Here is a 27627-nt window from a genome sequence, read left to right on the forward strand (position 1 = left end):
AACATCCAGCCCACCGCCCGGGCGCTGGTGATTTTCCTTAGAAACTTCTGCATCCCAGCCTCTCCACTGCTCTGTCAAACCCTCAGCATCCGTCAGCAGGATCCCAGCAGTAGCTTCCTATCCCGTGATGTCAGATTCTCTAAGTGACAGCTCTGTGCCTGTCCCACGCCTGCTGATTAGCCAACTGATGCCCTTGGCCCACAGCCCATGGGTCACGGGCAGTCTCCTTGCTCGGCACTCAGACCTTGGCTGATCCCGGCAGGAGCTTCCATTCCAGCCCTGTCTCGCCACCGCACTGTGTTTGTTCCGTGTGGTTCCCACAACACTGCCTGCTCAGTCAGACTCCCACCCTGGTCTCCACTGTTGTCCCCTTTCCTGGCTGGCAAACTCCTACCCATTTTCAAGACTCAACCCAAACCCACGTCTGCTACCTAAGGTAATCTACATTCCAGGAGTGCTGCCCCAAATCCACCCAACTTCCCACTCACCAGGAAGAAATTCTGAGGCACAACTGCCCCTGATCACAGACAAGGAGGAAGAACTGAAAGACACCCCAGAAGCCAAGGTAGGTTGTGCAGTTTTTCTTTTTTAATTCTCACAGTGAAATCCACTTGGGAGGCAGACCCCGGTATTCAGCTGCCATAGTCAGTGTGGAGTGATCACCCCGGTGGGAGCCAAGAAGCCAAGACTGGGCTGGAGAACTAGGATGGGGGACGTGAAGGGGGCGATGGGGGCAGTAGGGCCAGGAGAGAAGGAAGCCTGGAGCTTTGGATAGCCATTCCCATAGAAGGTGAGGGCTTCTGTCTGCCACCTTCCTGCTGAGGGACAGGGGGAAGCCCCGCTTTTGGCCACAGTTCCTTCCCCAGATTAAAAGGAAGAGACGGAAGAGAGCAAACAAAGGCCAAGGAGCCTGAGAAGGGGACCGAGAATGAGTTAACAGGTAAAATAATCAGGGACACCACCTCCTCTCCCCAGCTCACTGTTCATATTTGTGATGGGAACAATTGATAAGATATAAAAACTTCGAATTTTCTAGGCCCTGGTGGGGTGGGGAGAGGAAACGGAATCTAGGAGTCCAGAAATCAACACCTAAAATCCAGAGGCAGGAGCCAAGCTGTGAGGGGCAGGGAGGGAAGGCAGAGCGCCCCACAGGAAACTAGATCACCTGCTCCGTGGGCCTCATCTGGATGTCTCCAATCTGTTGGAAGGCACAAGGCTTAAGGCAGCCGGGACGTTCTCCCCACCCCCTCAGGCCTCCCGGCTGTCCTCCTCTGAGATGGCTGGGCTCTTCCAGGGTGGAGGCAGTCAAGACCAGACTCACCTGGACGTGTGGAGGGGTGCTAAGGATGTAGAGGACAGCCTCGGCCACATCCTCAGGCTTGAGACACTGGAAAGCACCGGAGCAAAGGGGTGAGGTGAAAGCAGAATGGACCTCCCGCCCCTGACATCCTTTCCAGCATGTTCACCCCCACCCCAGCCCTCTGGGAGGGACGACAGGCTGGCTAGAAGGGTGTGTTCTGAAGGCCAGGGTTCCCTCTGCCGTTATGGAGGGAGTGAGTGGCTCATCTGTCCCAGACAGAGGGCCCACCTTTATGCGTTCGTAGGTGGCAGCTGCCTTCTCAGGGTCCTTGTCGTGGAGTTTGAAGGCGAACTGTGTCTCTACCGCTTCTGGAGAGATACACTGCACCCACAGAGAGGACCTGCTCAGGGGCTGAGCCAAGCTCCACCTCCATCCAGTCAGAAGCCAGGCCTTGGGGAGGGCAGGATGGAGACAGCCAGGCCCCCTCCTTCCCCATGATGGCTACCCGATGTCCAGCAGCCACCTTGTCCTCCCCAAGCTGTGATGATCACAGTGACACCTGCCACCCACAGAGCCCATATCAGGTTAAGGGTTTTACGACAGTATCCCTTAAAACTTCATAGCCAGGTAGGGGTCATTGTCTCCATTTTATGAGTGAGAAGGCTGAGGCTTGGAGGGGCTGAGTGAACCGCCCAGGGTCCTGCGGCCTTCGAGGAAAGAGCTCAGAGTCCGGGTTGCCAACCATGCTTTCCCACACCCCTTGCTCTCCTCCCTCAGTCTCCCCCACCGTGCTCCCTTCCGGTCAGCCCCTGCCGCGCTCACAGGCAAGGACTGGGCAGGGTCATGCAAGCAGCAGCACAGCACTGTGCCCCTCGCGGTCCAAGCAGCGCACCCCAACAGCATGCGTGTGGGGTGGGGACTGCCTGCGCCCACCCTGTCCCCAGCAGGGCTGGGCTGTGCCCTCACCGTGGCTCGGATGTGGGTCTGGGCCTCCCGAAGCTCTTGCCTCAGTCCCTCTGTCAGCGCGGTGACGGCGTACTTGGTAGCACTATAGAAATGGATCACGGAGTGGGGTGACACTTGGTGACCATACATGCTGGGTGGAGGGAGGGAAAGGGAAAGAAGAGAGTGAAGCCGCTGACAGCAACCAAGGCCCCTGCTGCTGCGTCAGGCAGCCCCGCCACTGGGATGCCGCACGGAAGCCTGCCCGGGGCGCCCACTGGAGGCCATCCTGGGGGCCCGCTATGGTAGCTTCTGGGATGCCAGCCACTCCTACCAGCCCTGTGCTCCCTGGAAGGCCAGCTAGGGGCCGGCACTCAGTATACCCTATTCTGTCCCTTCCCGTAACTGTGCCATTTGGCAGTTAACGGGATATTCAGTCCCTACTTTACCACCAATGAAACTGACACCCAAAGAGGTCAGATGAGCTGCAGCAGATCAGCTGGCTCAGAGGCTTAGTTGTGATCTGAGCATTAGTCCTTGGCCACCTGCCTCACCTGCTGATGTTAATGATATGCCCGTCATCCACCTTGCGCTCCTTCATGGACTGGTAGGCCTCCCGGGTGCAGATGCTGAGGCCCAGCACGTTCACCTGCAGGCCGGGGAGGGCAATGGGACGTCTCCAGCTCAGGCCCATCTGAGCAGGTAATAGAGCACCTCCCGCCCAGGGGAGTGGCATTCCAGAACAGTGTCCGGGGCCCATCAGAGACCACCAATGGCTCCAGGGTACCTTGCCTCCCCCTAAAGCCACCAGACCCAGCTGACTGCAGTGCAGCTCCTCTCCCGAGGTGACCCTCTCTCCCTCCAGTTTCTGTAAACAGGAATGGAAGCCCCCCAAACCCACGCATGACCCCGGAAATCTCCCTGTCTTGGCTGTCTCCTCTGCAAACAGTAGCATATCTGCCTTAGAGAACCAGCTCTTTTTCCTCCCCAAACGCCCTACTCTTCTCTGGGTCTATGTCCCTGGCCCTGCTCTCTTTAAAAAGCCTACAATCCTTCCTAAGATGGCTGTAAAAATCTCTGTCCTCAGGCACAGACCCTAGCCGCTCCCTGCCCTACCGAGGACTTTCTGCTCCCTCTCTGTCCCCTCCCCTGCGACTCTGGCAAGAGAAGGCCTGACCTTCCTTCCTTTTGCACCGTCCTTTACCCTCTGTTTCATCTCGGAACAGACTCGGCACAGAGGTTTTTTAGGGGGTGGGGTCCTTGGTCACAGGACTGCAGGGGACCCCCCCAAGCACATGGGGGCTTTCTGTCTTCCATGGCTTCTGCCAGAAGTGACCCCAAATCCCTACCCTTCATGAAACAAAGGCCTGAAGCTCCCGCCAAGTGTCCCCTCTCCCCCCAATGAGGACAAGCTTTCAGCAGGTCCTCATGTCTCTCCTCCCGAGAAGGAACAAGACCAGCCAGGACATCAGGTAAGTTTCTGTTTATCAGGTGTCAGAGCCAGGCATCGGGACAGATCACTCCCAGCATGAACCTGCTTCACGAGAGGCTTTCAGCCCTGTTTCTGGGCCTCTGAGTAATGTATGTTTCTGCAGAGAACTCAACCATGAAGACACACAGAGTGGGAGAAACATGTTCCCTGGACCGGGGGTAGTGATTCTCCGAAGTCTGGTGGGGTGGGGGTAGAAATGTCTTGGAAGGCAATCCTAACAGGCTTATATAATGTTGAAGCTGAAAGGGTCTTAAGGTTTTGATGTAAGTCTCTCATTTTACAGATGTGGAAGTTGAGGTCCAGATTTAGAGACCTACTTCCTGCAGGTGAGGACCACAACTCAGATCTCCCAGAAGGCCTCATTTTCACAGCTCATTGTTCCAATTTTCATTGTTCATTTCCAGGCCCACCTTTTAGGGTGCTAAACCAATTGTGCAAAAAGATGTGTCCCCATGCACACACTGCTTTCAACTTCTCAGAATACTTTTATACCCTAATATTGCCCCTTAATATTGTCTACAGGTTAAAAAACCCATGTCCTGAAAGCTATGTTTGGTCCATACGAAATTTTAAAACATTTTTAATTCACTCCCAACATGTGCTGGAAGGTTTCATTCACTCAAAAAATATCTATTGAGTATCTACTGAATATCTATTATGGGCTGAGGCTACATAACAGAGAATAAACCAGACGGAAATCCTTGCCCTAGGGCACCTGGGTGGCTCAGTCGGTTAGGCGTCTGCCTTCAGCTTGGGTCATGATCTTGGGGTCCTGGGATCGAGCCCCACATCAGGCTCTCTGCTCAGCGGGGAGCCGGCTTCTCCCTCTCCCCCTGTCCTCCCCCCTCTACTCATGCTCTTGCTCGCTCGGTCTCTCTCAAATGAATAAATAAAAAATCTTTATTAAGAAAAAAATCCTCCCCCTCGGGGAGCTGAGGTTTTGGAAAATGGGAGGGGTAGGATGTCCTATAAAAACCCTAGGATCTGGTCCCACTGGCCCCACACCACACTACTGCAGCGATGCTGGACGTCAGCAGCTACACTTGTACTTGGCCATGTGCTCCCCCATTTACTGCAGACTCCACCTGGTCCACCTCACTCATTTACATATTTACCCAGCCCCAGGGGACACTGGAGTTTGCGGCCCTAGATATTGATGGTATAGGTGTGTTCACCCCAATTAAACGTGACAGGACTGTAGCTCATAGAGGCCCGAAGCCATATAGTGACTGGCAGGGCCGGGCAAGAACCTCGTCTCCTGTCTTCCGGCTCCTTTGCTTCCAGTAAGACCACGTTCCCAAGCACTCAGCATGGTACTGACACACGGGGGCATCCAATAAGCAGTTCTCTTCCCTAAGCCTTTCTTCCAGTAGGAGGAAATCAGCCTGGACTTTAAAAACGCTCCTTTAAGGGGCTTGAAGGGAAAAAGAACAGAAAAGATATGCCACTCCTCCTCTCCCTCTGCCTTTGGTAGGGAAAGAAGCAAGGTGGGGGAGTCAAGGTGCCCCAGGTAGGAACCTGAAGCTCCCTCGCACTAGAAACCCGCCCCCCCACCGCAAGCAGCCCTCTGGTTCACAGAGCCCCGGCTCCCCACCCTACCCTCAGCCCCTCCCTCCAGGTCTGCAGCTCTTACATTGAACATGTCCTTCCAGCCGCTGGTACTGCCTGAGAGCAGGGTGTCGGGCCGGGCCAAGCCAGCATTGTTGATGCAGATGTCCACACCACTGTGCTGAGAGCGGACGGCCGAGAACATGGAGAGGATGTCCTCCTCGCTGGATAGGTCACATCTGTGGGGGATCAAAGTCCCAGGATAGCCTGCACTCTTACATTCAGCAGCCAGCTCCTATGAAACCCAACAGGGGGCTAACTGCGGTGAGCTGCTCACTCTGACATCTTCCCGCCCAAGACAACCTTCCTCTGCTGTCACCACTCAGACAACTCGATCCTCTGGCCGCCACCTTCCAGCCACACAGACATCGGGACTAATTGTCCTCTTTGGTCAAAGTCCCCCAGAGTGAGGGGCACCCAGGGGAGTTGAGATCATCAATGGAGCAATCTCCTGATAAACTGAGTCTTCACTTCGGAGAAGGGGTCCTAGGCACAGTGTGGCCTCTCTTTCTTTTGCCTCTCCTCCAACGGGAACTCCTTCTGTGCTCCTAGGTGAGCCGCACTCCACACCCCAGCCCATGCTGCTTCCACCAGTGCCAAGAGTCACTGAGCCGGTTACTGCAGGATTCTTTCCTCTCCATTCCCTCCTCTAGTTGTTCCCAGAAGGCCTAGGTCTGAGCTGTCCCCCTCTGTCTACAGAATGCAGCCTGTTGGCTTTCAAGCTGGGCCCAACTGCCATTCTCCCCTAGCCCTACCTCTAGTAAAGGCGAGGAAGTTGAGACAGATCTTTTCCTCTGTCCCACATGGTACCATCCTCTACCCTAAAATTTTGGGGGATATGATGAGGCAAGTCAGGTGGCAGGTGACCTTGGGCAGCCCAAGTGTATCAACAGGGACCTCAGCACACTGAGGAGCCCAGAGACAGACCAGAGGAAGCAGAGCCACTAGGAGGTGGCTGTGAGGGATGGGGTCATTCAGAAGCAGGAAGAAACCAAGCTATGTGGCCTTGGAGGCCAGTTTCTGGGTGTCTGAGCCTCGTGAAGGTGACTGTACCTGTGTGGGAGGAAGGGAGTTGGGGGTAGGAGGTGCTGTAGAGGAAGGCCAGGTAGGCCAACTGCCCTGGCCTCGAACCCCTTCCTCCCCAAATCAACATGGGAATAAAGGGCTGGATCAGGTGACCTAGAGATTATTTTCTGCTTTAACTTTGCTAGAGTTCAAAAGGTATGGTCCTCTGGGACTAAAAGGCTCCCTTTCACTTACTCACAGTCACCTCAGGAGACAGGGCTTCTCTCTGTTGGAGGCCAGAACTCAAACTCTGTTTCAGTATTCATCGATAAAAGCAAACTAAGGAAGCCTGGGATTCTCCCTTCCCCTGGCATACAACTTCTCCCTCCCATCTCCAGACTCAAATCCCCACAGGAAAGCCAGATTGGAGGGCCTGGGGACATAGTGCTCCCTGTCGCTGCCTTCTCATTGTCCCACCTGCCCTCATTTATCCTCAGAAATGACCCGAAATCATGTCTGTCCCCTCACAGCACAGGCATGTCTCCCTCATTAAAGGAATCATCCTGGGGCTGGTGAGCAGCCTGGGATCCCCTTGGAGATTAGGGACCCCCCCTTTCCTGGCTAGTTTGGAGTGGGGGAGTAGGGAGAGAAGGCAGCAGTGGCTTTAGAATTAAGGAATCCAGAGGTCTAAGTCCTGGTCTGCTCATCTAGGCTCCAAGGCAGGGGCTGGGCCCTGAGATCCTCATATTAAGAGAAAGGGAAGGGTAGAGTAGGGCAGTAGTATGGCTGGGTGACCTTGGGACTATCTAGGCAGCGAGCTATAAAGTGTACCTTTGGTCAGCAGCAGGGGAGGAGACAGTCCTCCTTCCCGTACACCTTTTCCCTCTGTCCCCACCCAAGGCCTCCTTGCACAGGGACTCTGAGCAATGGTGAAGGTAATGCTCACTCCCACACCTTCAGCTAAGCACTGGCCCAAACCCGGAGAGTGAGTCCTGCCAGGAGCAAATCCAAAGATGACCTATGATGGAAATTTCTCATCTTCTTCCTTCTAGTTACAACATGGGCAACTTGATTTCATTTTTCTCTGAGCTCTTGTCGCTCACATCTTGGGGCTCCCAACCCCAGGTTAAGAGAAAAACCAGGAGTTCCAGTTCCACACTACTTTGTCCCCTCAGGGCTCACATATTCCCTGCCCTATTTCACCTACTCAGTCCCACCTAGGACAGTGAAATTGGAGAAAGGTCTATCTGTAAATATCCCCCTGGGTCAGGGTTAACTCTCAAATTCGGGGGTGAGGAGAGGGCAAGTCTCTTCCAAGAAGCTCCATTCCCACCCCAACCCCACCCTCAGTCCTGGGTTTAAAAAAAAAAAAAAAAAAAAGAGCCACTTTGCTCTACTTTGTGGGTCAGGTCTGGGGACTAGAGGAAACAGCCAGTAGCCAATTTAGCCCCTGCGGCCAGAGAGCTTTATTTCCTTCTCCTTGGCTTCCCCTTTCCTCAGCCTACCGGTGCAGGCAGATAGGGAGAAAGATGCCAGGTATTCAGAGATTTGGTACACTGGAGTAGAGGCTTTCAGGAGTAGGAAGGGGCTCCTTAAAAGACCGGACTTTCTAAATAAATGGGAAGGGAGAGGCCTGCCCTACTAGGTATCCCTCCCTCCCACTCTGATCCCGTTGCAAATGGCCTTGGGGTGGTGGGCAAGGAAAGACCCCCGACCAGACCCTACCGCGACGGAAACGACGCCTCCCAGAACTACCCTCTCCCCCGCGGGGACTTACCTCGATGTTGCCTACGGTGCGGGCACAGCCCACTACCTTCAGTCCCTGCTGGACCAGAGCCCGGGCCACAGCCGCGCCGATGCCCCCCGAAGCTCCCGTCACCAATGCCAACCGGTCCCGCCACCGCTCCATGCCAGCCGTGGCGGTGGCCCCGAGCCGTGCTCCCACCTCGCTCCGCGAGCCGGACATTTGGATCGCGGAACGTCCGCCACGGGTCGCAGGGGCTCGGCCGCTCTTCGATCACCGCCGCGGCAGCTACAGCAGCCGATATACCTCGCTCCGAGCCGCGCCCGAACCCGCCTCCATTCCGCGGGGCCCGGGGCTGGGGCTCCACCCTCCGCTCTCCCGCGACCCACCACATCCAGCGGGTGATGTCCGCGGCCTGGCCGACCCCGCCCCCAGCCTGGAGTTAAGTGGGAAGCCACGCCTCCCACGGCGCCCGGCCGCGCGGGAAGGTCCCGAGACCTTGAGGTCTTGCTTCCCATAGGGGCAAGGAAACCGAGGTTTTAGCCGGGGCTTGCTCCAGGCCCCAGGCCGCACACTTAAGGTGACTCCAGCGCCCCCGGTGGCTGATGGGAAGGGTTCAGCCCAGAAAAGGATGAGTGTCTACGCGATCACCGCCCAGGTCCGTTCAGAGACTCTCAACCCTGCCTGATCCCTCGGCGTTACCAGAATGAGAACGCAAAGTTAATAGTGGAAATATTCCCAAGTACACGTTTACTGGCCTACTGTCTCCAACTGTGCTAGGCGCTCCCACTCCCAGTGAAACAAATGTATCACTATGTATACCAGAGATTAAAGCAACAGCTAGTATTTATTGAGCGCTGTGTAATGGGCATTTATAAACACTTTAGATATATTAACAAATATACACAGCAGCCCTATGAGATACTACTTATTAGTTTTCATTTTATAAACGACTATACGAGACAGAAAAGGGTGAAGCATGGACTTTTAAACTGTCCAGTCCTAGGCCAAGGAATGCGGTCCTCCTAATCTGCCTTCACTTCATTCTCCCCTTTGTCTCTTCTTGGGCTATTGGTTGTGCTCAGAGGGTGTTCACTTTGCTCTCTAACTACTCAGGATGTTCCATCAAAGCTCTGGAAACTGCCTTCCTTACCTCTGCATTCTTAATATAGCCATCCTTCCAAAGAAAAAACACCTCTGCCTAAGGAATCCCTCCGCTGCAAGCAATAGTATAAGCAGTAAATGCGGCTGGTTTATTCATTCACCAAGTACTCCTGTGCTTGGCCCAAGGATAAAGATTAAGATAAAATAAAACCAGCCCTTGCTTTCAGGAATCTCAAGAGAAAACTAGACTGCAAAGATGGCGAAGAGAGGTTTGGGCTCGGACCCTGGGGCTGTGGGAGATCCTTAGTCATTTTTTCTAGATTCCCGGATGAAAGTGAACAAGTCAGAGAGTCTCATTTTACTTCTGCCCCACCCCTATACAACACTTAGATTTGAAATGGCAACCAAGGAGGTGTATCAAAGAAATGCCACCATCTATAAAAATTAAATCTAAGTTTTTGCTGTTGCCCACCTGAAATCTGGTTAAATGGTAGAGAGCCCATAAAATTCACTCCAACCCCACTGCACAGAGAGGTACTGACTGTCCCACTCTTTGCCTGCTGCCCACCAAATATTATCAACATGCAGACACAAAGCTCTAAGCAATGTGTTTACTGAACTACTGACTCAACCATTTTTTTTAAATGGCAGCCAAATGCTAGTCCTGGGGGAATTTCTCTCCTTCAATACACACAGACAGTTTATGGAAGCAGTAAACTGTAAAGCCATAGTGACTTTATTGTTGGAAACCAGATAAGGAGCATGCACTTATACATTGCAATGTGGTTAGCTCTGGGTGCAGCCTTCTAGTCCCAGGTCTACATGCTACAGTAATTCCTTCTCAGGCAACCCTTGGTGGAAATTCTGCCAAGTTCTGTTTCCATTCTTCTAGTTCAATACGAATCTCTGAATTTAAGGTGTTTTATGTTAGGTATGAGGGAATTTTTAATAATAGCAATTAACAATGTCATGAGAAAGATGCTAGCTATAGCCAGTATTTAAAGGTATCACAGCAAATTTATTCTTTCAAAACACAAGACTGAAAACTGCTTTTCCTGGCTGTCAACTCTGGTCAAGGGAAGAATTTTGTCCTCAACAATCTGTATCTCTATCCTCATTAGCACTTCATCTGATATAAACAGTGGCCAAGTACCGAGTTCAAAAGTGGCAAATATTAAAATACTGCCACACATTAAGTAGAAACATGTACACCAATTTTTACTATGCGTATTAATAAATATTCTTTATTTTAAATTTTGCACATTGCGCTTTAACATTACATCCAAACATTTCGCAAGTGGATGTCTACTTTGTAAAACCATATATTCAGCTCATTGTCATTTCTGTACAGAAGTATAAGTACAACATTACTTTTTGCCACTAAGTTGCTTTAGTAAGTCTCACAGGAAGAGAAACATTTAATGAAGAGAGATGGCTTAAATCATATGGCAGGCCTGCGCAGCCACGCAACTAAAGACACAAGCCTGAAGAAAGAACAAATTAATGAGGTTACCTCCACCGTCTCCCAAAACAAGAAAGAATCACATTGATTTAAGATAAAATTTTGCCATAAGTCACTAAATTAAGAGTTTTTTGAAAGAGAAGGCGCAGTAGTCATCTTGAGTGTTTCATTGAAAGACAGAGCTATTTTATTTATTTAATTTGCTCCAGCCGTTGTCAACCAGCCACTACAAATGGGCCTCTTGTGATCATTTAAGCGGCAGTATTTATTAAATTTCTCCTTCAGATGCTGTCGGTATTGTTCTCTATTGCTGTAGAAAGACTGGTTATTAGCCATAAATGACTGTATTTCATCTTGTGAGATAAAGATTTCCTCATCTGAAGTACATTCAGACTCATCCTGCAAATTAAAGCAGTAGTTAAGATCATGACTTATTTTAGGAATGCCAAATACTATGCTGATGGAGGACAGCTAAAAATTAAGGCAGTCTAGCCTTTTAATTTCAATTTAGTCACATAAAGTCTTTGATTGGACTGTTTACAGAACAAGCAACATGTCATTCTGTCTTAGAAAGTACTAAGTAAGAATAAAATCCAACTCAACTCAGTTTGAAACTCTGGATCTACAATTTGTCCTAGAAGACCTATGAGCCTGACAGACTACTGACATGTCTTTGCCTTTAAAAATGACTGACTAAGGGCACCTGGGTGGCCCAGTGGGTTAAAGCCTCTGCCTTTGGCGGCTCAGGCCATGATCCCAGGGTCCTGGGATTGAGCCCTGCATTGGGCTCTCTGTTCAGCAGGGAGCCTGCTTCCCCCCTCCCTCTGCCTACTTGTGATCTTTGTCAAATAAATAAATAAAATCCTTAAAAAAAAAATTACTAACTAGAAATGGTTACAACTAGTTACCAAATTTTAAATAACCAGACTGATCTGGTTTTTAACCATCTAGTTCTATGCTGAAACTTTTATCTCTACAAATTAAGTAAAATATAACCTTTTTAAAACTTATGAAATTTAACCACCATGTAAAAACAAAAAAATTGTTCTATAGGATTTGGTTCCATTAGGAGCCGAACTACTATACAGATGTATCACCCTTCTCTTTTCTTCCCCTCCTCCAAGCTCCACACTATGTACTGGGTTGCTCATAATCAAGCATAATTCATCAAGATGTGGAGTCTGTATAAAAGATTTTCCAAGTTCAGTTATGCCTTTATCCTATATAACCGAAAGGAAGTAACCTAGAAGAGTGGGCTCTAGTTCAGATTCTACATATTTTCCTGGTCTGGAAAGCAGTCCATAATAAACTGCCACTCAGAAAGGCAGTTTGCTTACAAATAACCTTCTCCAAGGAGGCAGATTCCTGGACATGATGCTAACTATATTCCCCTCTCCCAACTATTCTCTCCTATCTTGGAGACAAAAGAGGACAAGAAAATGTGCTCTAGAGCAGTTGCATAACTCATGAGGGGAAGAGCAGAAATGAAGTCACACACAAAAAAACCCCGAAAGACCGCCCTTAATTTCTTAAAAGCTCCCCCACCCAGTCCCAACTTCAAATTCTCAAATATTGCGCCCTCCCCTTTCCTACCCCATGAGCAGTTATTCACAGTTAAGATATCCTTACTTACAAGGAGTTCAACTAAGCTCTTGGCACCTTTTCCGGAATCAGGACCAAATGACGGTTCTGTGGATTCTGCAAACTGTGGTACGTTTTTCCTATGTTCAAACCAAGGCAGTGGCTGCCCACCCTTTTCAGAACTGCAACAGCTTTCAGGATGTGCATCTTTGGTCTTGTCTCGGTGAAACACTGTGTGCACGGTATTTCCTGAGGTCTCTCGATTACCTGGATCTGTAATACAGCTTCCAAGCTTTTGGATCTGGAACCACAGCAAAGGATGTCTCAGGTAAAAAGAGAGGAAATTACTGCAATTACTCTTTAAATAAAGGGGGAAAGGGGCGCCTGGGTGGCTCAGTGGGATAAGCCTCTGCCTTCAGCTCAGGTCATGATCCCAGGGTCCTGGGATCAAGCCCCACATTGGGCTCTCTGCTCAGCAGGGAGCCTGCTTCCCCCTCTCTCTCTCTCTGCCTGCCTCTCTGCCTACTTGTGATCTGTCAAATAAATAAAATCTTAAAAATAAATAAATAAATAAATGAATAAAGGGGGGGAAGGTGCATTAACTAATAGTGTGTTAACTTTTTAGAAGGAATGGTGAGTAACAGCAGCAGCTGGCATTCAGTAGGCGCTTACTACATACCAGATGCTATACTAACCCATTAATACCATCTATCTCATTTCATCTTCTCCAAACTTAATCTGATAGGGACTAGTCTCTCCTTACAGATGGGACAACTAACATCCAGCAAACTGTGCTCAAGATTACAGAGCTAACTGACTTAAAAGCATTACAAAAAATGGGGTGTCTGGCTGGCTCTTTTGGTTAATTGTCTGCCTTCAGCTCAGGTCTTCGTCCTGGAGGTCTGGGATCAGGCCCCTCATCATGCTCCCTGCTTGGCGGGGAACCTGCTTCTCCCTCTCCCTCTGCCCCTCACTCGTGCTCTTGCTCTCTCTCTCATACATACATACATGAAAGTATTATGAAAAGAATGAACTGGATTTATGACTCACATGGATTGCTGGTCAAATGACCACATCAGACACACATGCATACAAAACTCACAAGATGAGCAACTGATGGGAACTGCAATCTTTTTTTTTTTTTAGTATTTTATTTATTTATTAGACAGAGAGAGATCACAAGTAGGCAGAACAGACAGAGAGAGGGGGAAGCAGGCTCCCTGCTGAGCAGAAAGCCAGATGTAGGGCTAGATCCCAGGACCCTGAGATCATAACCTGAGCCGGAGGCAAAGGCTTAACCCACTGAGCCACCCAGGCACCCTGGGAATTGCATTCTAAAGGTACTCATTCTCAAATAATAATAAATACTAGCAACTAAGCTGCAGACTTGCCACTCCAAGGAAAATCGATTGCTCTCCTCTCAACAGCAAAGGTTTAAGAATTTTAACACTTACATGTTCATCACATTTCAACATCTTGCTTTTCTTTTTCTTTTTTTTATTTTTTCCTTTGGTGTTGTTCTCTTCAGAATTTGCCCAACATTCAACACAACTATCACCATCATCCTCTTTGTCTTCACAGTGATGAACACAAGAGTCATCACCTGCAGAAATCAATAATCTCTTATTCATGTGCTTTAATCAGCCATGTAGTAGAAATAATTGGGAAGCTTCATCTGAACGTACCGTGTTCATCATGATTACAAATGCCTTCAGTGCAGGCAACATCCGAACCCTCCCGAGAACCTGTTTCACTCCCTTCCATGCTAGATGAATATCCACAATCACTACCATTACAGTGTGGTGATAAACCTGCGAATCAATCAGTTGAAAGTTACAATTAAGATACCAATAAATACATTACACAAAGAGTGAACCAACTGGAAACTACGGAAAAATTTCAAAATTGATGGCTTATTGAAAACAGAAAGTGAATTAAGTAACAAAAACATGATTAGGGGCTTACAGTTTTTTGTTTTCATCAAAAAATAACTGAGCCAGCCAGGCACTCCAAGAAAAAGGAAATATTAAGTGTCTAAGTTACAGGATCTCTAAAACTTTTTTTCTCGAAAACTTCTTATATCTATTTTATTTTTCAAGTTTTGTTTTGTGTTTGTTTTTTAAAGTAATCTCTATCCCCAACGTAGGGCTTGAACTCATGAGCCCAAGACCAAGAGTTGCATGTTTTACTGACTGAGCCAGCCAGGTGTCCCATTTACATTTGAAAAAGAGAAAAAAGAAAGAAAGAATACTGGGGTGGGGGAAAACCCAGGTGGCTCAGGTGGTTAAGCATCTGCCTTTGGCTCAGGTCATGATCCTGGGGTCCTAGGATTGAGCCCCACATTGCGATCTCTGCTCAGCGAGGAGTCTGCTTCTCCTCTCTATCAAATAAAATCTTAAAAAACAAAAACCAAAAAGCTGTAGAGGCCCCTGGGTGGCTCAGTTGGTTGAGTGCCTGACTCTTGATCTCAGCTCAGGTCTGGATCTCAGGGTCTTGAGTTCAAGCCCCATGTTGGAGCTCCACGCTGGGCGTGGAATCTATATAAAAAAGAAAAAAGAGGCGTGGTACAGTCAGTTAAGCATCAGACTCTTAGTTTTAGCTCACAACATGATCTCAGAATCATGCGATCAAGTCCCACATAAGGCTCCACTCTCGGCACGTAGTCTGCTGGATATTCTCTCTCCCTCCCTCTCTGCCCCACCCACTCGTGCTCTAAAATAAAAAAATAAAAATCTTAAAAAGAAAAAAACAAAACTGTATCTGGTTACCTTTCTTTATTTTAGGGGACCCCAAGAGATTGCCGCTGCTAGGACAGGTACAGGATGTATTTTCATTGGTAACAATGACTTCTACACAACCATTACCATCTTCAGTGCTGCCACAGGCTTTGCAGCTGTTTTCTATGAAGTCTGTTTCCTTTAAGGATCAATATTAAGAGATAGTAAAAAATATTACCTTCATAATGGATACATTTTAATTTCCTTAACATCAACCAATTAGATAGGAGCTAGGAGGTTAACAATTGAAAAAATTATTCTCATGAAAAAAATCACTAAACCACTGATCAAGACTATGAAACAACTAAAAGCAAGTTAAGAGTTAATGGTATCAGGAAAGTCTAGGAAAGTAGTTCTCAAAGTGCAGTCTGCTGATTCCCTAGGTCAAAACTATTTTCATCCAAATGTAAGATGTGACTTGCTGTTTTCCACTGTATTGACACACTGATGGCACAAAAGCAATGGTGGGGAAAAGTTGCTGGTACTTAGCACAAATCAAAGCAGTAGCAATCAAAGGGTACTAACGGTTACTATATTCCTTACTTGACAAGCACGCTTAGGAAATCAATAAGTGGATACTCAACAATGTCTTTGATGAAGACATTAAAAATATTTTTATTAAGTATCAATTCATGAGTATATACCTTTTTAATAGTCTATGTGACAAAGAGGAAGTATGCTTTAATTAAAGCACTCTTGCTGCATACCAAAGTACAATGGTCATCTCAAGGAAGAGCACTTGAGCAACTGTTTGAGTTATAAACTAAACCAGGTGTTTTTTTTTTTTTTATCCTGGAACATCAATTCTGCTTCAAACAATGAGAGACAAACTGTGGTTATTCAGACTTAGACACTTAAAAAGACATTTTCTCAAAAAATGAAGTCAGCCCATCACCTCGAGGAAAATAATGGACCGTATTTGTGGTCAGTGATTAAAAATTCAAACTTTCAAATCACAATCAAAATTCTGAAAACTTATATAAACAAGCACAATAAGCTTGAAGTGTCCCACTACTTAAAGACCTTTCTGATGAGATCAGTAGTGGTTTTAACATGATTATGTGATATTATGTAAAGAAATGTCAGTATCTGGCAAGATCTGCATAACTCAGTATATCCGTATCTTTCAAATGACCAATGCATGATGTTACAAAATCATGCATGAGTAAAAGATCTATTCAAAGTGCAAGACTGACTAATGGACTTTAATTTAACTGAGTTATGAAAAGGTCACTGATAGGTGCCAGGTTCCATATCATAACTAATCTTTAAGACACTACCTCTTGTTGAGTTGTAATGCCAAAGAAGAACAGCCACAACTATCTGAAAAAGTTTGTAATATTCCTCCGTTTTCTGAGACCAGACTTTCTTCACATGCTTCAACCAAGCAACATATGGAAACAGACTAAATGCAGAAGCAGATCTGAGAATCCATCTAATTCCTTTTAAACCAAATATTAAAAAGATCCGCAAAAATACAAAATAATGCCACTCTTCTCACTTCTTTTTTGGGGGGGAGTGGGGGTAGGACATTTAAAAAAATATTATTCATGTTAACATAATAGAAGGGCTTATTTTTAAAAATAATTTAAAATTTCTCCATTTTAATTTCTAATACAGTGAATGTTGGTAAGTATAATCCATATAAACAAAAAGCACATTGGGCCCTGTAATTTTTAAGAATTCAAAGGGGTCCTGAGACCAAAATGAACTGCTCTAGGTCATGCATGGAGTTAATTTCCCCATTTGATTTAACAACACACTAAGATCGGGTAAAAAGATAATTATTGAATATTATAAAAAGAATACATGACATTAAAAATTTTGGCTTTTACCAATTATAGTAGGAAAAAAGCCAATATACAAGTTGCAGCTCATCACATTCTGGAAACGCATGGTAAAAATGCCAAAATCTAGCAAAAAGCAATACTACATAATAATGAGTCAAAATTATGGAATATTACCTTCTCTTGGCTTACTTCCTTTTCATCTGCTGCTTGTAAGGGAGTAGGAATATCACATACACATTTATTTTTTCGTCTATTCTTCCGTTTTTGGCGTTTCTTTTCTTGCTTGAGTTCTCTTACTCGTTCCTCCTCTGAAAATTCCTCACAAAGTTGTTCTAATCGGCTAATACCCTGTACTTTTTCCACAGTCATCTATTAAAAAACAAAGTTGAGAATAAATATTGGTCAGAACTTCCTTTATTTTCCATGGAATTTCTCATCTGCTAATTAGATTTTTTGAACTCAGGGTTTTAACTCACGACCCTGATTGAGAAGACCTTAGCTGAAATCAAGAGTCAGACCTTCAACTGACTGAACCACCCAGGTGCCCCTCACTTGCTAATTTTAAATGATACCACATACAGACAGATAATTCATGTTGCAATTTTACAGGGCATCCCCACAAAGAATCTTCAATTTTAATACTTTAAATGATGACATCTTAAAATCCATAGCAAGTGAATATACTATGAATCCCTACAGGAAAGGCAGACTTATACACACTCCTATTCCAAACTGGCAATATTCTAGTTTCAAATTCCAAAATTTTTAACACAGCAGAGTAAATATTCATTTCTTCACACAATGAGAAGACTATTTAACCTGATTAGATGATCTAGTTTCTGAAGTCACAAACATACAGAGAGAAAAGGAAACAGGAATGTGTTCACCAAGAACCAGTACAAATCTCCTCAGACTCCCCAGAACAATGTTTAAAGCTCATGGATATGCTTCTGAAAAAAAGGGTTTATAGCTTTCATACTATTCTCAAAAGGGATCTGTGACCCAGTTAGGGTTAAGAACATGCCCTAGAATGTAACAAAATGTTCACTAGCCAATATTTTATGTGCTGACAGTGTAGAACCCCCCCCTCAAAAAAGTTATCAAATCATAAGCACTAAACCCAATACCAGCAATATAAAGAGGCTACTGGACATCAGCAGGTAAGCAGAGACTCGCTAAAAGTTTCTAATTTTGTTGCTTATTTTGGGGTTGCTTTTAACTTTTCATTAGATATATTTGATAGCAACATCTTGCTAAATTAAATAATCATAAACTTCAGTTTTCTACTCTGAGAAGTCTAAAAACCAAAGCTGGCAGAATAACAGGACTGAAAAACAAAGAAAAATCCACAACCCTCTTCTAACTTCCAATTCCCCTCCCTGAGCCCCTCCACATACATGACACTATCACTGGATCACAAGCCTCTGAGGTAAAATCAGACTGGCAGCTTATATTAACATTCAGTGTAATAATGTGACTAAGCAATCTTAGACACTGAAGCAGCCCACTGTTCTTACCTCAAAACTCTTGCGTAAAGCATCAACACCAAGATAGAAAAGCATCTGCCATGTTTGCTCCTCTGCTCGTAGTTTTTGCCAGATTCGATGCAGTCTTTCATAAAGATGAATTCCCAAGCAGGTCAGAACTTCCTCTTGAGCTATATCTATTGTCTTAGCATGCCTTTCTCTTCGCCTGTAAAGGAGAATAAATCATACATAATTCCTAATATCCTTTACTGAAACACTAAGAGACAGATAAACTTCTTCAAGTTCAGGTTTTAAAACACAATTTGCATATGTAATAACAAGCCAGTTATACATTCAAATTCAATATACATATAAACATAGAAGCACACATGTATATAACCAATAAGAAATACACATGCAAGCAGAACTCAGTCCTAATATTGCTAAAAATAAGATAATTCAGGAACTGGCCCTGAAGAGATTTTTTCTGCGGCACAGAGAAGTTATATATGTGTCCAGCTCACAGGTAGGCATGACAGCTCCTTTCACCTTCCAATTTTAACAAATGCCTACTTGCTTTGTTTCTTTTTTTTTGAGGGGGAATGGAGAAATGCCAACGTGATTCAATCATGGACAAAAGCCCTCCAGGCTAGTCTTCAGTAGAAGTGTTCACGGAATTTCAGTTGTAAGTCTTCATGTTCTAAATGGCTAGCAGAAAGTAGGCACTCAAATGAGAGCTGATACACAAAACACAAAGAAAAATGGATTCAATTTATTCTAGAACAACTTTCTCTGATATTATTTTCACAACAAAGCCAGAGATAAAATTTTAGGTTCTTATACAATTCAGTAATAATATACACAGTTCATGAATTACACTCAATAAAGTATTTAATCCCCTGCCGCAAAGACCTTTCTTCCTATGCAAAAACCATCATTATGAACAAAATTTAAACATGGAAATGCATGGATGGAGGGGGTAAATCCCTTCTAATCATTTTCTAATGAAAATGATAATCTATAATAATGAAAGCCAAAAAAAAAAAAAAAAGCCTATCTACTTCAAGCAACAAGGAGCAGAGGACTGAAATGAACACCACACAACACTTTCTCCCTATTTTTACTCCGTCAAATGCATACTTTAAAGAAAGCAGAATCTTCACAGGCACACTTTAATTTATACATATATCATATGTACTGAGGCAAAAGGTGATGGAAATAAACTTTCAGTAATAAAATGAAGCAAAGCGCTAGATAGCCCATTCTAGCAAATTACATACTCATACCCTCCTGCGAACTCTGGCTCAGCACGACCCAAGAGATGTGCAATGAAGTCTGTTTCACAGCAAACGTGTATGTGCCGTTCGTGTGGACAGCACCGCAAGCCTTCATAAAGTGCAGCACAGTAGCCCTTCTCTTTGCTGCAATCAAGTTCACCAATAAGGATGTTGTATGCTCGGAGGACTTTATTTTTGCAATCAGTGCAAAACCTGTTGAAAAGAAAAACTTCAAAATTAAGAACTAGCTGCATAATTATTTCATGAAACACGTTAACAGTGTACTAGACAATGACACTCCCCTACCATGTGGAGCATTAAAAAAAAAAAAAAATCCTCCAGACACACATTTAAAACATACACATGTAAGAGAAATACAAATTTAGGGATTACAGTATAGCTAGATCTCCATTTGCAAATAAATGATTCTTAAACAAGACAGACACATGAAAACAAGAAGCCACAAACCAGTGACTCAAGAATCCCATTCCTTTTAGCCTCTAAAAACAGTTGTGCTACCTTCATTCAGTAAACCTGAATCCAAATGTTGCTATGACATTTTAATATCTTACTAGTTAAACATAAGAAAGAGGGTAGGGGCAAGAAAGTGACACATGTAGTTTTAGTTTACTAGTAATTTCCAAAAGTCAAATTTCTTTTTAAAAAACGCATGTTTCTCAATACATAATCATAATATTGAGAACATATACATAGAAATGTAGTCTAAATTTCAGTGTAGAAGAGAAAAAAAAGAATGTGAACATAGAGGATGATGACATTTTATTTTAGAAGCCAAATATTATTCAATCAGAAAGAAAAACAGAACCTTGTTTCTTTAGCTTTGCTTTCCTGAAACAAGAAAGAACTTGGTCTGATAAAAAAAGATCATAAAATTAATAACTGCATCTCTGAGAAGATCAGCTGTGGCGGAATGAGGAAATTTCAATCTCTTTATATTCATCTCCCTAGTTGGCCTCTTCTGTTACAATGGCTTCAGCCAATAGGTACACCTCTCACCTCTATAGCTCTTGTTCAAGTCTTCTGCCCTTACCTGAGGGCTAAACCCATACTGTAAAATGGGAGACATCACAGATGTACAATAGGCAACATGTTTTAACTTCCTCTCCAAAACCAAGGGCAACATGAATGTTCCCTTACAAACCTATTAAGAACATCACCATTCATACAGTCACCCAGGAAGAAAACCTCAGTTAACCTCCAACTTCTTCTTAGGTCCTCTTTTAGGGGTGGAGCCAACTGGTATCAATTTTTTCTTACATATCTTACAGGTCTTCTTCCCAATTACCCCTGTCCTGTTTTAAACTGCCTAGACAATTTACCCTGCTCCTGTACACATACCATATAGACAATGGACTACCATGAACATAAGAGATTATGTCCCTACTTCAAGTTTCTTCTGCTTCCTCCCCACCCCTTTCTGCATCCTTTTCCATCTGCCTAAATCATGTCCATCTTTAAAGATGCCTTCTGCAATTCCCATAACTAGAATTCAGCCTTCCTCTGTCTTCCCATATTTGCAATTTATACTTCTTACTTTATTTACCCTTATACTGCCACACATTAGTTGATGCACACATTTGTTTCTTGAAATGAATACATGTTAATATAGAGTCCCTAAGCCCAATTAGTAAACACAAGCAATAATGTTGACAAGTTAAATCACTGATGCACTAATGCTTCAAAAAACACAGAAATATGCAAAAATTAACACAAAATGGACTAAAGACCTAAACAGTAAGACATGAACTACAAAACTCCTAGAAGAAAACACTGGAAGAAAAATTTCATGCACTGAATAGGTGATGATTTCCTAATCTTCAGGAAAATGTAAATCAAAACCACAGGATACTACTTTATATACATTTAGCATAGCCACTATTAAAAAAAATAGAAAACAACATGTGCTGGCAAAGATGTAGAGAAATTGGAACCCTTGATACTGGTGTTGCTGAAACTGTAAAATAATGCTGCCAATAATGGCAAAGAGTATGGCATTTCCTAAAAAAATTTAAAAACAGAACTACCGTATGATCCAGCAATCCCATTTTTAAGTATATATCCTAAAGAACTGAAAACAGGATCTCAAAAAGATATCTGCACACTCATGTTCATTGCAGCATTTGTATAAATAGCTAAGATGTAGGGGCAACAACCAAAATGTCCACTGATAGGCAAATGCGGTACATACATAAATGGACTATTATGCAGCTTTAAGAAGAAAATTCTGCATCATATGCTACAGCATGGATGAACTCTTGAGGACATTATGCTAAGTGAAATAAGCCAATCACAGAAAGACCAATACCGAATGATTCTACAATAATCAAATTCATAAAAAACAGAAAACAGAACCCTGGTTGCCAGGGCTTGGGAGAAGGGGTTGATGGGGAAATTGTTGTCCAATGGGTATAGTTCCAATCATGTAAAATGAAAAATTCTTGAGATCTACTGTACAACAATGTGCATACAGTTAACAATGCTGTAATGTTCACTTAAAAACTGTTTAAGAAGTAAACTTACTTTTTTTTTTTACCACAATAAAAAAAAGTCTTCCCCTTGAGGGGGAGAATAAAGATTTGGATGCAGAAATAACAAATTCTTCTGTGTTCTTTAGTTAAAAAGATTAAGTTTACATTTTCAGGTAAATAAATGGTTAGATGTCACAGAGTAGCAAAAATAAAACTTGAAAATATCTTCCTCTTATTTTGCTAACTTGAAATCCTCATAGTAGTTTAATCTTTGTACATAATCTTTAATATTTGTAATAATCATAAATAACATAAGCATAAGTAGACAGCAATTTAAAAATACTATATATAAGCTATAAGAATGAAAATGATTTTTCCTGTTTTCAAAAGAAAACTTGCACATAAAAGTAAAAAAAATGTTAAGGCAGAGGTTTCATAGTTTAACACTTTATTTCTAATAATTTACTACCATAATACTTAACCAGCCAGTGTTATAAAATCTTTATTGTAAGTAGGCTCCACACCCAGCACCAAGCCCAGCATGGGGCCTGAATTCACACCCCTGAGATAAAGACCTGAGCTGAGATCAAGAGTCGGACACTCAACAGACTGAGACACCTCAGTTCCCCATCAAATTTTTATTATAAAGTACTCAAAAAAGTCCACTAAATAAAATAGAACTGTCAAAAAGGTACATTATTCAGATACTTTTTAGGATTTTTTTTTTTTTTTTTTTTGACAGAGAAAGAGAGCGAGCAAGCGCACAAGTAGGGAGAGCAGAAGGCACAGGGAGAGGAAGAAGCAGACTCTCCACTGAGCAGGGAGCCCGATGTGGGGGCTGATTCCAGGACCCTGGGACCATGATCTGAGCCAAAGGCAGACGCTTACTGACTGAGCCACCCAGATGCCCCCATTATTAAGACATCAGAAATCATTTTCAACTGATTATACATACCTCAAAAACTCAAACTGGACCTAAAACAAGAACTAGATACACAGGAATAACAAGCATTTGCAAATCTGGCATGCAAACATTCACTAATGTGCTTACTATGTGCCAGATATTGGGTTTTTTAAATATTATATATAATACATTCACATTTTATTTATATATTTTTAAAATTATTATTTTTAATTAACATATAACGTATTATTTGTTTTAGGGGTACAGGTCTGTGATTCATCAGTCTTATACAACACCCAGCACTCATCACAACACATACCCTTTCCAGTGTCCAACACCTTGCCACCCCACCCCTCCAGCAACTCTCAGTTTGTTTCCTAAAATTAAGAGTCTCTTGGGGCACCTAGGTGGCTTAATCGTTAAGCCTCTGCCTTTGACTCAGGTCATGATCCCGGGGCCCTGGGATGGAGCCCTGCATCGGGCTCCCTGTTCAGCAGGAAGCCTGCTTCTCCCTCTCCCACTGCCCCTGCTTGTGTTCTGTCTCTCCTGGTCTCTCTGTCAAATAAATAAATAAAATCTTTAGGGGAAAAAAAAAAAAAGAGCCTCTTATGGTTTGTCTCCCTCTCTCGTTTCATCTTGTTTCATTTTTTCCCTTTCTTCCCCTATGATCCTCTGACTTGTTTCCTAAATTCCATGTATCAGAGAGATTCTTTTTCTTTCTCTGACTTACTCTGCTTAGCATAATAATACCCTCTAGTTCCACCCATGTTGTTGCAAATGGCAAGATTTCCATTTTTGATGCCTGCATAATATTCCACTGTGTGTGCCCCACTCTCCCCTCCACATCTTCTCCATCCATTCATCTGCTGATGGACATCTAGGTTCTATTGTGGAACCTAGCCAGATGTGGACATCTGGCTATTGTGGAACTCCTGCCATAAACATGGGGTGCAGGTACTCCTTCAGATCACACATCTGTTATCTTTGGGGTAAGTACCCAGTAGTCAATTGTTGGGTCATATGGTAGCTCTATTTTCAACTTTTTGATGAATTTACATACCGTTTTTCAGAGTGCTGCACTAGCTTGCATTCTCAGCCACATACTGTTCTAAGTAAGCCTGACCGGGTATCGTCTATCCCCATGACAAATTTAATCCTACAATTCATCCATACTATCATTATTTTTGTCTTAAGAAAAGAAAGGAAGGCACAGAAATGTTAAGTAACTTGTACCAAGTTATAATTAGTAGAACCCAGATTCAAAGCAATCTTTCTTAATCATACTTCTCCCCACCCTTCAGATAGTTATTAAATAGATTCCACCTTCTCAGAGCCCTAAAATATTGCCACCCCAATAAAGGAAGTATCTACAACCATTACAGGGAACTACTAAACATTAGCTGTTATAACTAGTCATTTATCACCCCAAAAAGCTATCTTTTGGATGGACCAATTAATGTTGACTATAGGGATCAATTCATATTGAAAAAGGAAGCAATCTATAATGGACCTACATATTTAAATGTTTTTTGTCTGTATAATCCCTCTCCGACAAAACTGCAAATACTTGACATATTCTCTACTCTCTTGGGTATAGTCAACCAAAAAGGCAAATAAGCAAGGAAGTTTGTAACTGAAAAAAGAAAAACACTGAATAAACTTAGTATGCAGATTAAGTCATTAGCTCATTGCCATATAAACATCAATCTTGATAAACCCTAGTTTTTATCATTCACGTATGTTTTCTAGAAGTATCCCCAAAGTAAGTATGTATTTATGTCCCAGGTCAAAGAACACAAAACCACACACCAAACATGTGACGAATTTACATTAAAAGAGTACAGCTCCCTCCTAGAATACCATCTCTAGGCAGCTCCCTTACCAGTTTCCTTTCCTACTGCACTCTCCCTCCCTACAAATTTCTAAATGCTAATGACACTTAGAAAATTCCTTTGTAGGGCACCTGGGTGGCTCAGTCATGTAAGCATCTGCCTTCAGCTCAGGTCATGATCCCAGAGTCCTGGGATGGAGCTCCACATTGGGCTCAGCAGAAAGCCTGCTTCTCCCTCTCAGCAGAAAGCCTGCTTCTCCCTCTCCCGCTGTCCCTCTCCTCCTTGTGCACTCTCTGTCTCAAAGAAATAAAATGTAGAAGGAAGGAAGGAAGGAAAGAAAAGAAAAGAAAAGAAAAGAGAAAATTCCTTTGTAAAATAGTATTCTAAAAAGAAAAACCTGAAGTTACTTTTTCAGTACATGAACCACACAAATTCCAACTCTATTTTTAGGTCTTGACAAATGATTATAGAAGAAATCATTCAAAATATTACTAAATGAAAGCCACTAATTTAAACTTTAATTTTGAAAATGACAACATTAAATGCTTCTATCATAAAAACAAGGAATACTAGAGTTTCTAAAGTGATTCAGTACTTTACTCAACTAAGTACAGTTCACTAGCCTGGAACCAAGAGGTAAAAATTACAGAAAGAGGAGATGCTGGCTCAACACAAGAAGGCTAACACTGAGAGTCATCCCATAAAGAAATGCTTATCCTAATATTTAGCTCTACCTAGCACCAGGTATTAATGGGAAGACTGGAGTGCTATTATATGAAGGAGGTAAGAGCTCAATCCAGATAACTGAGAGAGCACTACAGCACCTTCCAACTATATTGCAATGACCTTTAGACTTACCTGTGTTTTCGCAGGTAAGTTTCTAGTGTTTCTAAAAGACAACTAGAGTCAATTAAAACTACTTCATCCCTGCATTCTTGGGACATTAGTTCCCATACGTCCATCCAACAACCTCTGCAGAAAGAAACACATATTAGTGAAAGAAGGACTAGATAAACATTAAAACATTAAAAAAGGCATAGTAAAGGATTGCTTGATTTTACCTGGCTGTTCCCTGGAAAGGTCCATAATGGAAAATGATCCTACACTTGCTGTCCTTCCTGTGGTCTTCACTACTTCTCTTATCTGTACTTAACTTCTCTGAACTGACACTGCTACTGCTCCCTTCACTGTAGTACAGTATAGTACAAAGCTTAGTGACACTCAGATAACCTGAAGGAATAATTTCTATAGTCTAAATTAAAATCATGAACTCTTTAATACATATTAGTATAATAAGTTTACAAATTTATATATAATTACATATTCATTTTAGCCATATTAAAATATTAAACATATGCTCATACTTTTATATAAAAAGTTCTGCTCAACTATTAAGTTTATCTGACACAATTTAACAACATTTATATTTATCAAGGTACCAACTCATTAGATACTAAGCATTTCATTAAGCAAATCTACTTGGAATGCTTTAAAGTCAACACAGCTAAAAGAAATTATATTTTCACCTATAAACTTGGTCAATCTTCCACAAATTGAAAATTTAATGTTTTGTTCTACTTAATGTGATTTTATATCTAACCCATGGCAACAAAACTCAATGTTTTGTACCTTCACATTTATAAGTAGCTGAGGGAAAAAAAAATCAGATTAATCTAATTATAGTAAATAAATTTTTACATTAACTACAATAAAATTTTACATTTACTAAAATAAAGACAGCACACTAAGAGGAACATTTTACATTTTACACAGCCTATATCAGTAATAAGTACTATATAAATACTTTTTTAAAAACTTACTAAAACTTCCCGGACTCTCCCTCCCCCACAGGTTTCAGTGTGGCGTTGGTCCTGCATTTTGCTTTATTGGCAGATGTACATTCCAAAAGAAATGTGTGTCTATATTCCATTCAATGACAGTCTTCTTGATATTTCAGGATTCTGAACAACTGACTCCTGCCTGTTCCTCTGCAGGTCTGTCTACAGTCCCAGAAATGTTACCTTGGATGCTTGAGATGGAAAAACCTCTGAATCTTTACTTAACCTTCTCTATACAGCTGAATAGGTACTTTTCAACTCCTTGCCCACCATTTAAGTTCATCCGTACAATTCAGCTCCCTACTCCCTGAAACAAGACCTCAAGCAAGGTTCAGCACCCTAATTTGAAACAAAGACCACAACAACTGCTATCTTCCATGTTCTATCCTTCAACTCTCTATGCCTGTATTTCCTCTCTTTCTAATTATGCGTGAGCAATCCATAATTTCCTAAAACTGATTAACTCTCAAACTCAAGTTCTCATAATTCAGGAAAAGGTTCATGAAATCAGTGCGGGGATGATTATTATATCATCAGAACACAAGAGCATTAATTTAAGAAATACTTCTAAAAAAATGCTACAGTTAATATTAAGACTTTATCCATAACCTCTCTCGACTTTCTATCACTCCATCCTTTCAAGATCAAGATTTCTGAAAAAGAAGTCTTTCCACTCCTGTACTTTCCACTCACAGCTTAATCCACCATAACCTTAGATTGCAATCACTTTTCTACCCATTCTTATCTGGATTGTTTCGACTCAACCACAGATTTGGTCATCAAGATCACCAATTACCACAGTGTTGCTATATCCAATGGACACTTCCGGGTCCTTGATTCAGGAGCATTCAACACAGCTGAACACTCTTTTCCCTTCTACCTCTCTGGCCACTCTTTCTCAAGTTTCTTTACTAGATTCTTTTCTACCAATACGCTGAATTCCTTAGCATTCTTCTCTCTTACTCTACTCCCTCTCTAGGTAGACTTTATATACTATTCTCTAAAATAATCTTCAG

The 27627-nt window shown here is 43.2% G+C and overlaps 2 protein-coding genes across 11 annotated transcripts in view; both read right to left on the reverse strand.

Moving 5' to 3' along the window:
- Nucleotides 1–574: 574 nt before the first annotated feature.
- DHRS11 (dehydrogenase/reductase 11) lies at nt 575–8601 on the reverse strand. 6 transcript variants are annotated; one of them, XM_032871822.1, is made up of 7 exons: nt 8125–8596; nt 5368–5577; nt 2797–2891; nt 2267–2348; nt 1589–1681; nt 1322–1387; nt 575–910 (listed from the first exon to the last, which is right to left on the reverse strand). In XM_032871822.1, exons 1-7 carry the CDS (start codon nt 8311–8313, stop codon nt 596–598), a joined length of 1050 nt encoding a protein of 349 aa, XP_032727713.1. In that variant the 5' UTR covers nt 8314–8596; the 3' UTR covers nt 575–595. The 6 variants fall into 6 exon arrangements, 5 of the variants coding, with proteins under 5 accessions (XP_032727713.1, XP_032727711.1, XP_032727715.1 ...); XM_032871820.1 differs by having other exon boundaries at nt 2267–2396; nt 8125–8590; XM_032871824.1 differs by having other exon boundaries at nt 2267–2396; nt 5368–5521; nt 8125–8234.
- A 1809-nt stretch (nt 8602–10410) lies between these two features.
- GGNBP2 (gametogenetin binding protein 2) overlaps nt 10411–27627 on the reverse strand; it is a 31399-nt gene continuing 14182 nt past the window's right edge. The window contains exons 1-11 of one of the 5 annotated variants that reach the window (XM_032871839.1): nt 26594–27456; nt 25835–25960; nt 25632–25745; nt 19552–19761; nt 18323–18497; nt 16980–17174; nt 15007–15154; nt 13924–14049; nt 13693–13841; nt 12291–12539; nt 10411–11056 (exon numbers count right to left, since the gene is read on the reverse strand). In XM_032871839.1, the coding sequence (XP_032727730.1) occupies nt 10853–11056; nt 12291–12539; nt 13693–13841; nt 13924–14049; nt 15007–15154; nt 16980–17174; nt 18323–18497; nt 19552–19761; nt 25632–25745; nt 25835–25960; nt 26594–26703 (1806 nt within the window). In that variant the 5' untranslated portion in view covers nt 26704–27456 and the 3' untranslated portion in view covers nt 10411–10852. Of the gene's footprint in view, nt 11057–12290; nt 12540–13692; nt 13842–13923; nt 14050–15006; nt 15155–16979; nt 17175–18322; nt 18498–19551; nt 19762–25631; nt 25746–25834; nt 25961–26593; nt 27457–27627 lie in introns of those variants that run through there. The other 4 variants (XM_032871836.1, XM_032871834.1, XM_032871838.1 and 1 more) reach the window with 4 other exon arrangements.

The sequence above is a fragment of the Lontra canadensis genome, unplaced genomic scaffold (genome assembly GCF_010015895.1).
Source record: "Lontra canadensis isolate GAN:19392208 unplaced genomic scaffold, GSC_riverotter_1.0 scaffold43, whole genome shotgun sequence".
Taxonomy (NCBI): domain Eukaryota; kingdom Metazoa; phylum Chordata; class Mammalia; order Carnivora; family Mustelidae; genus Lontra; species Lontra canadensis.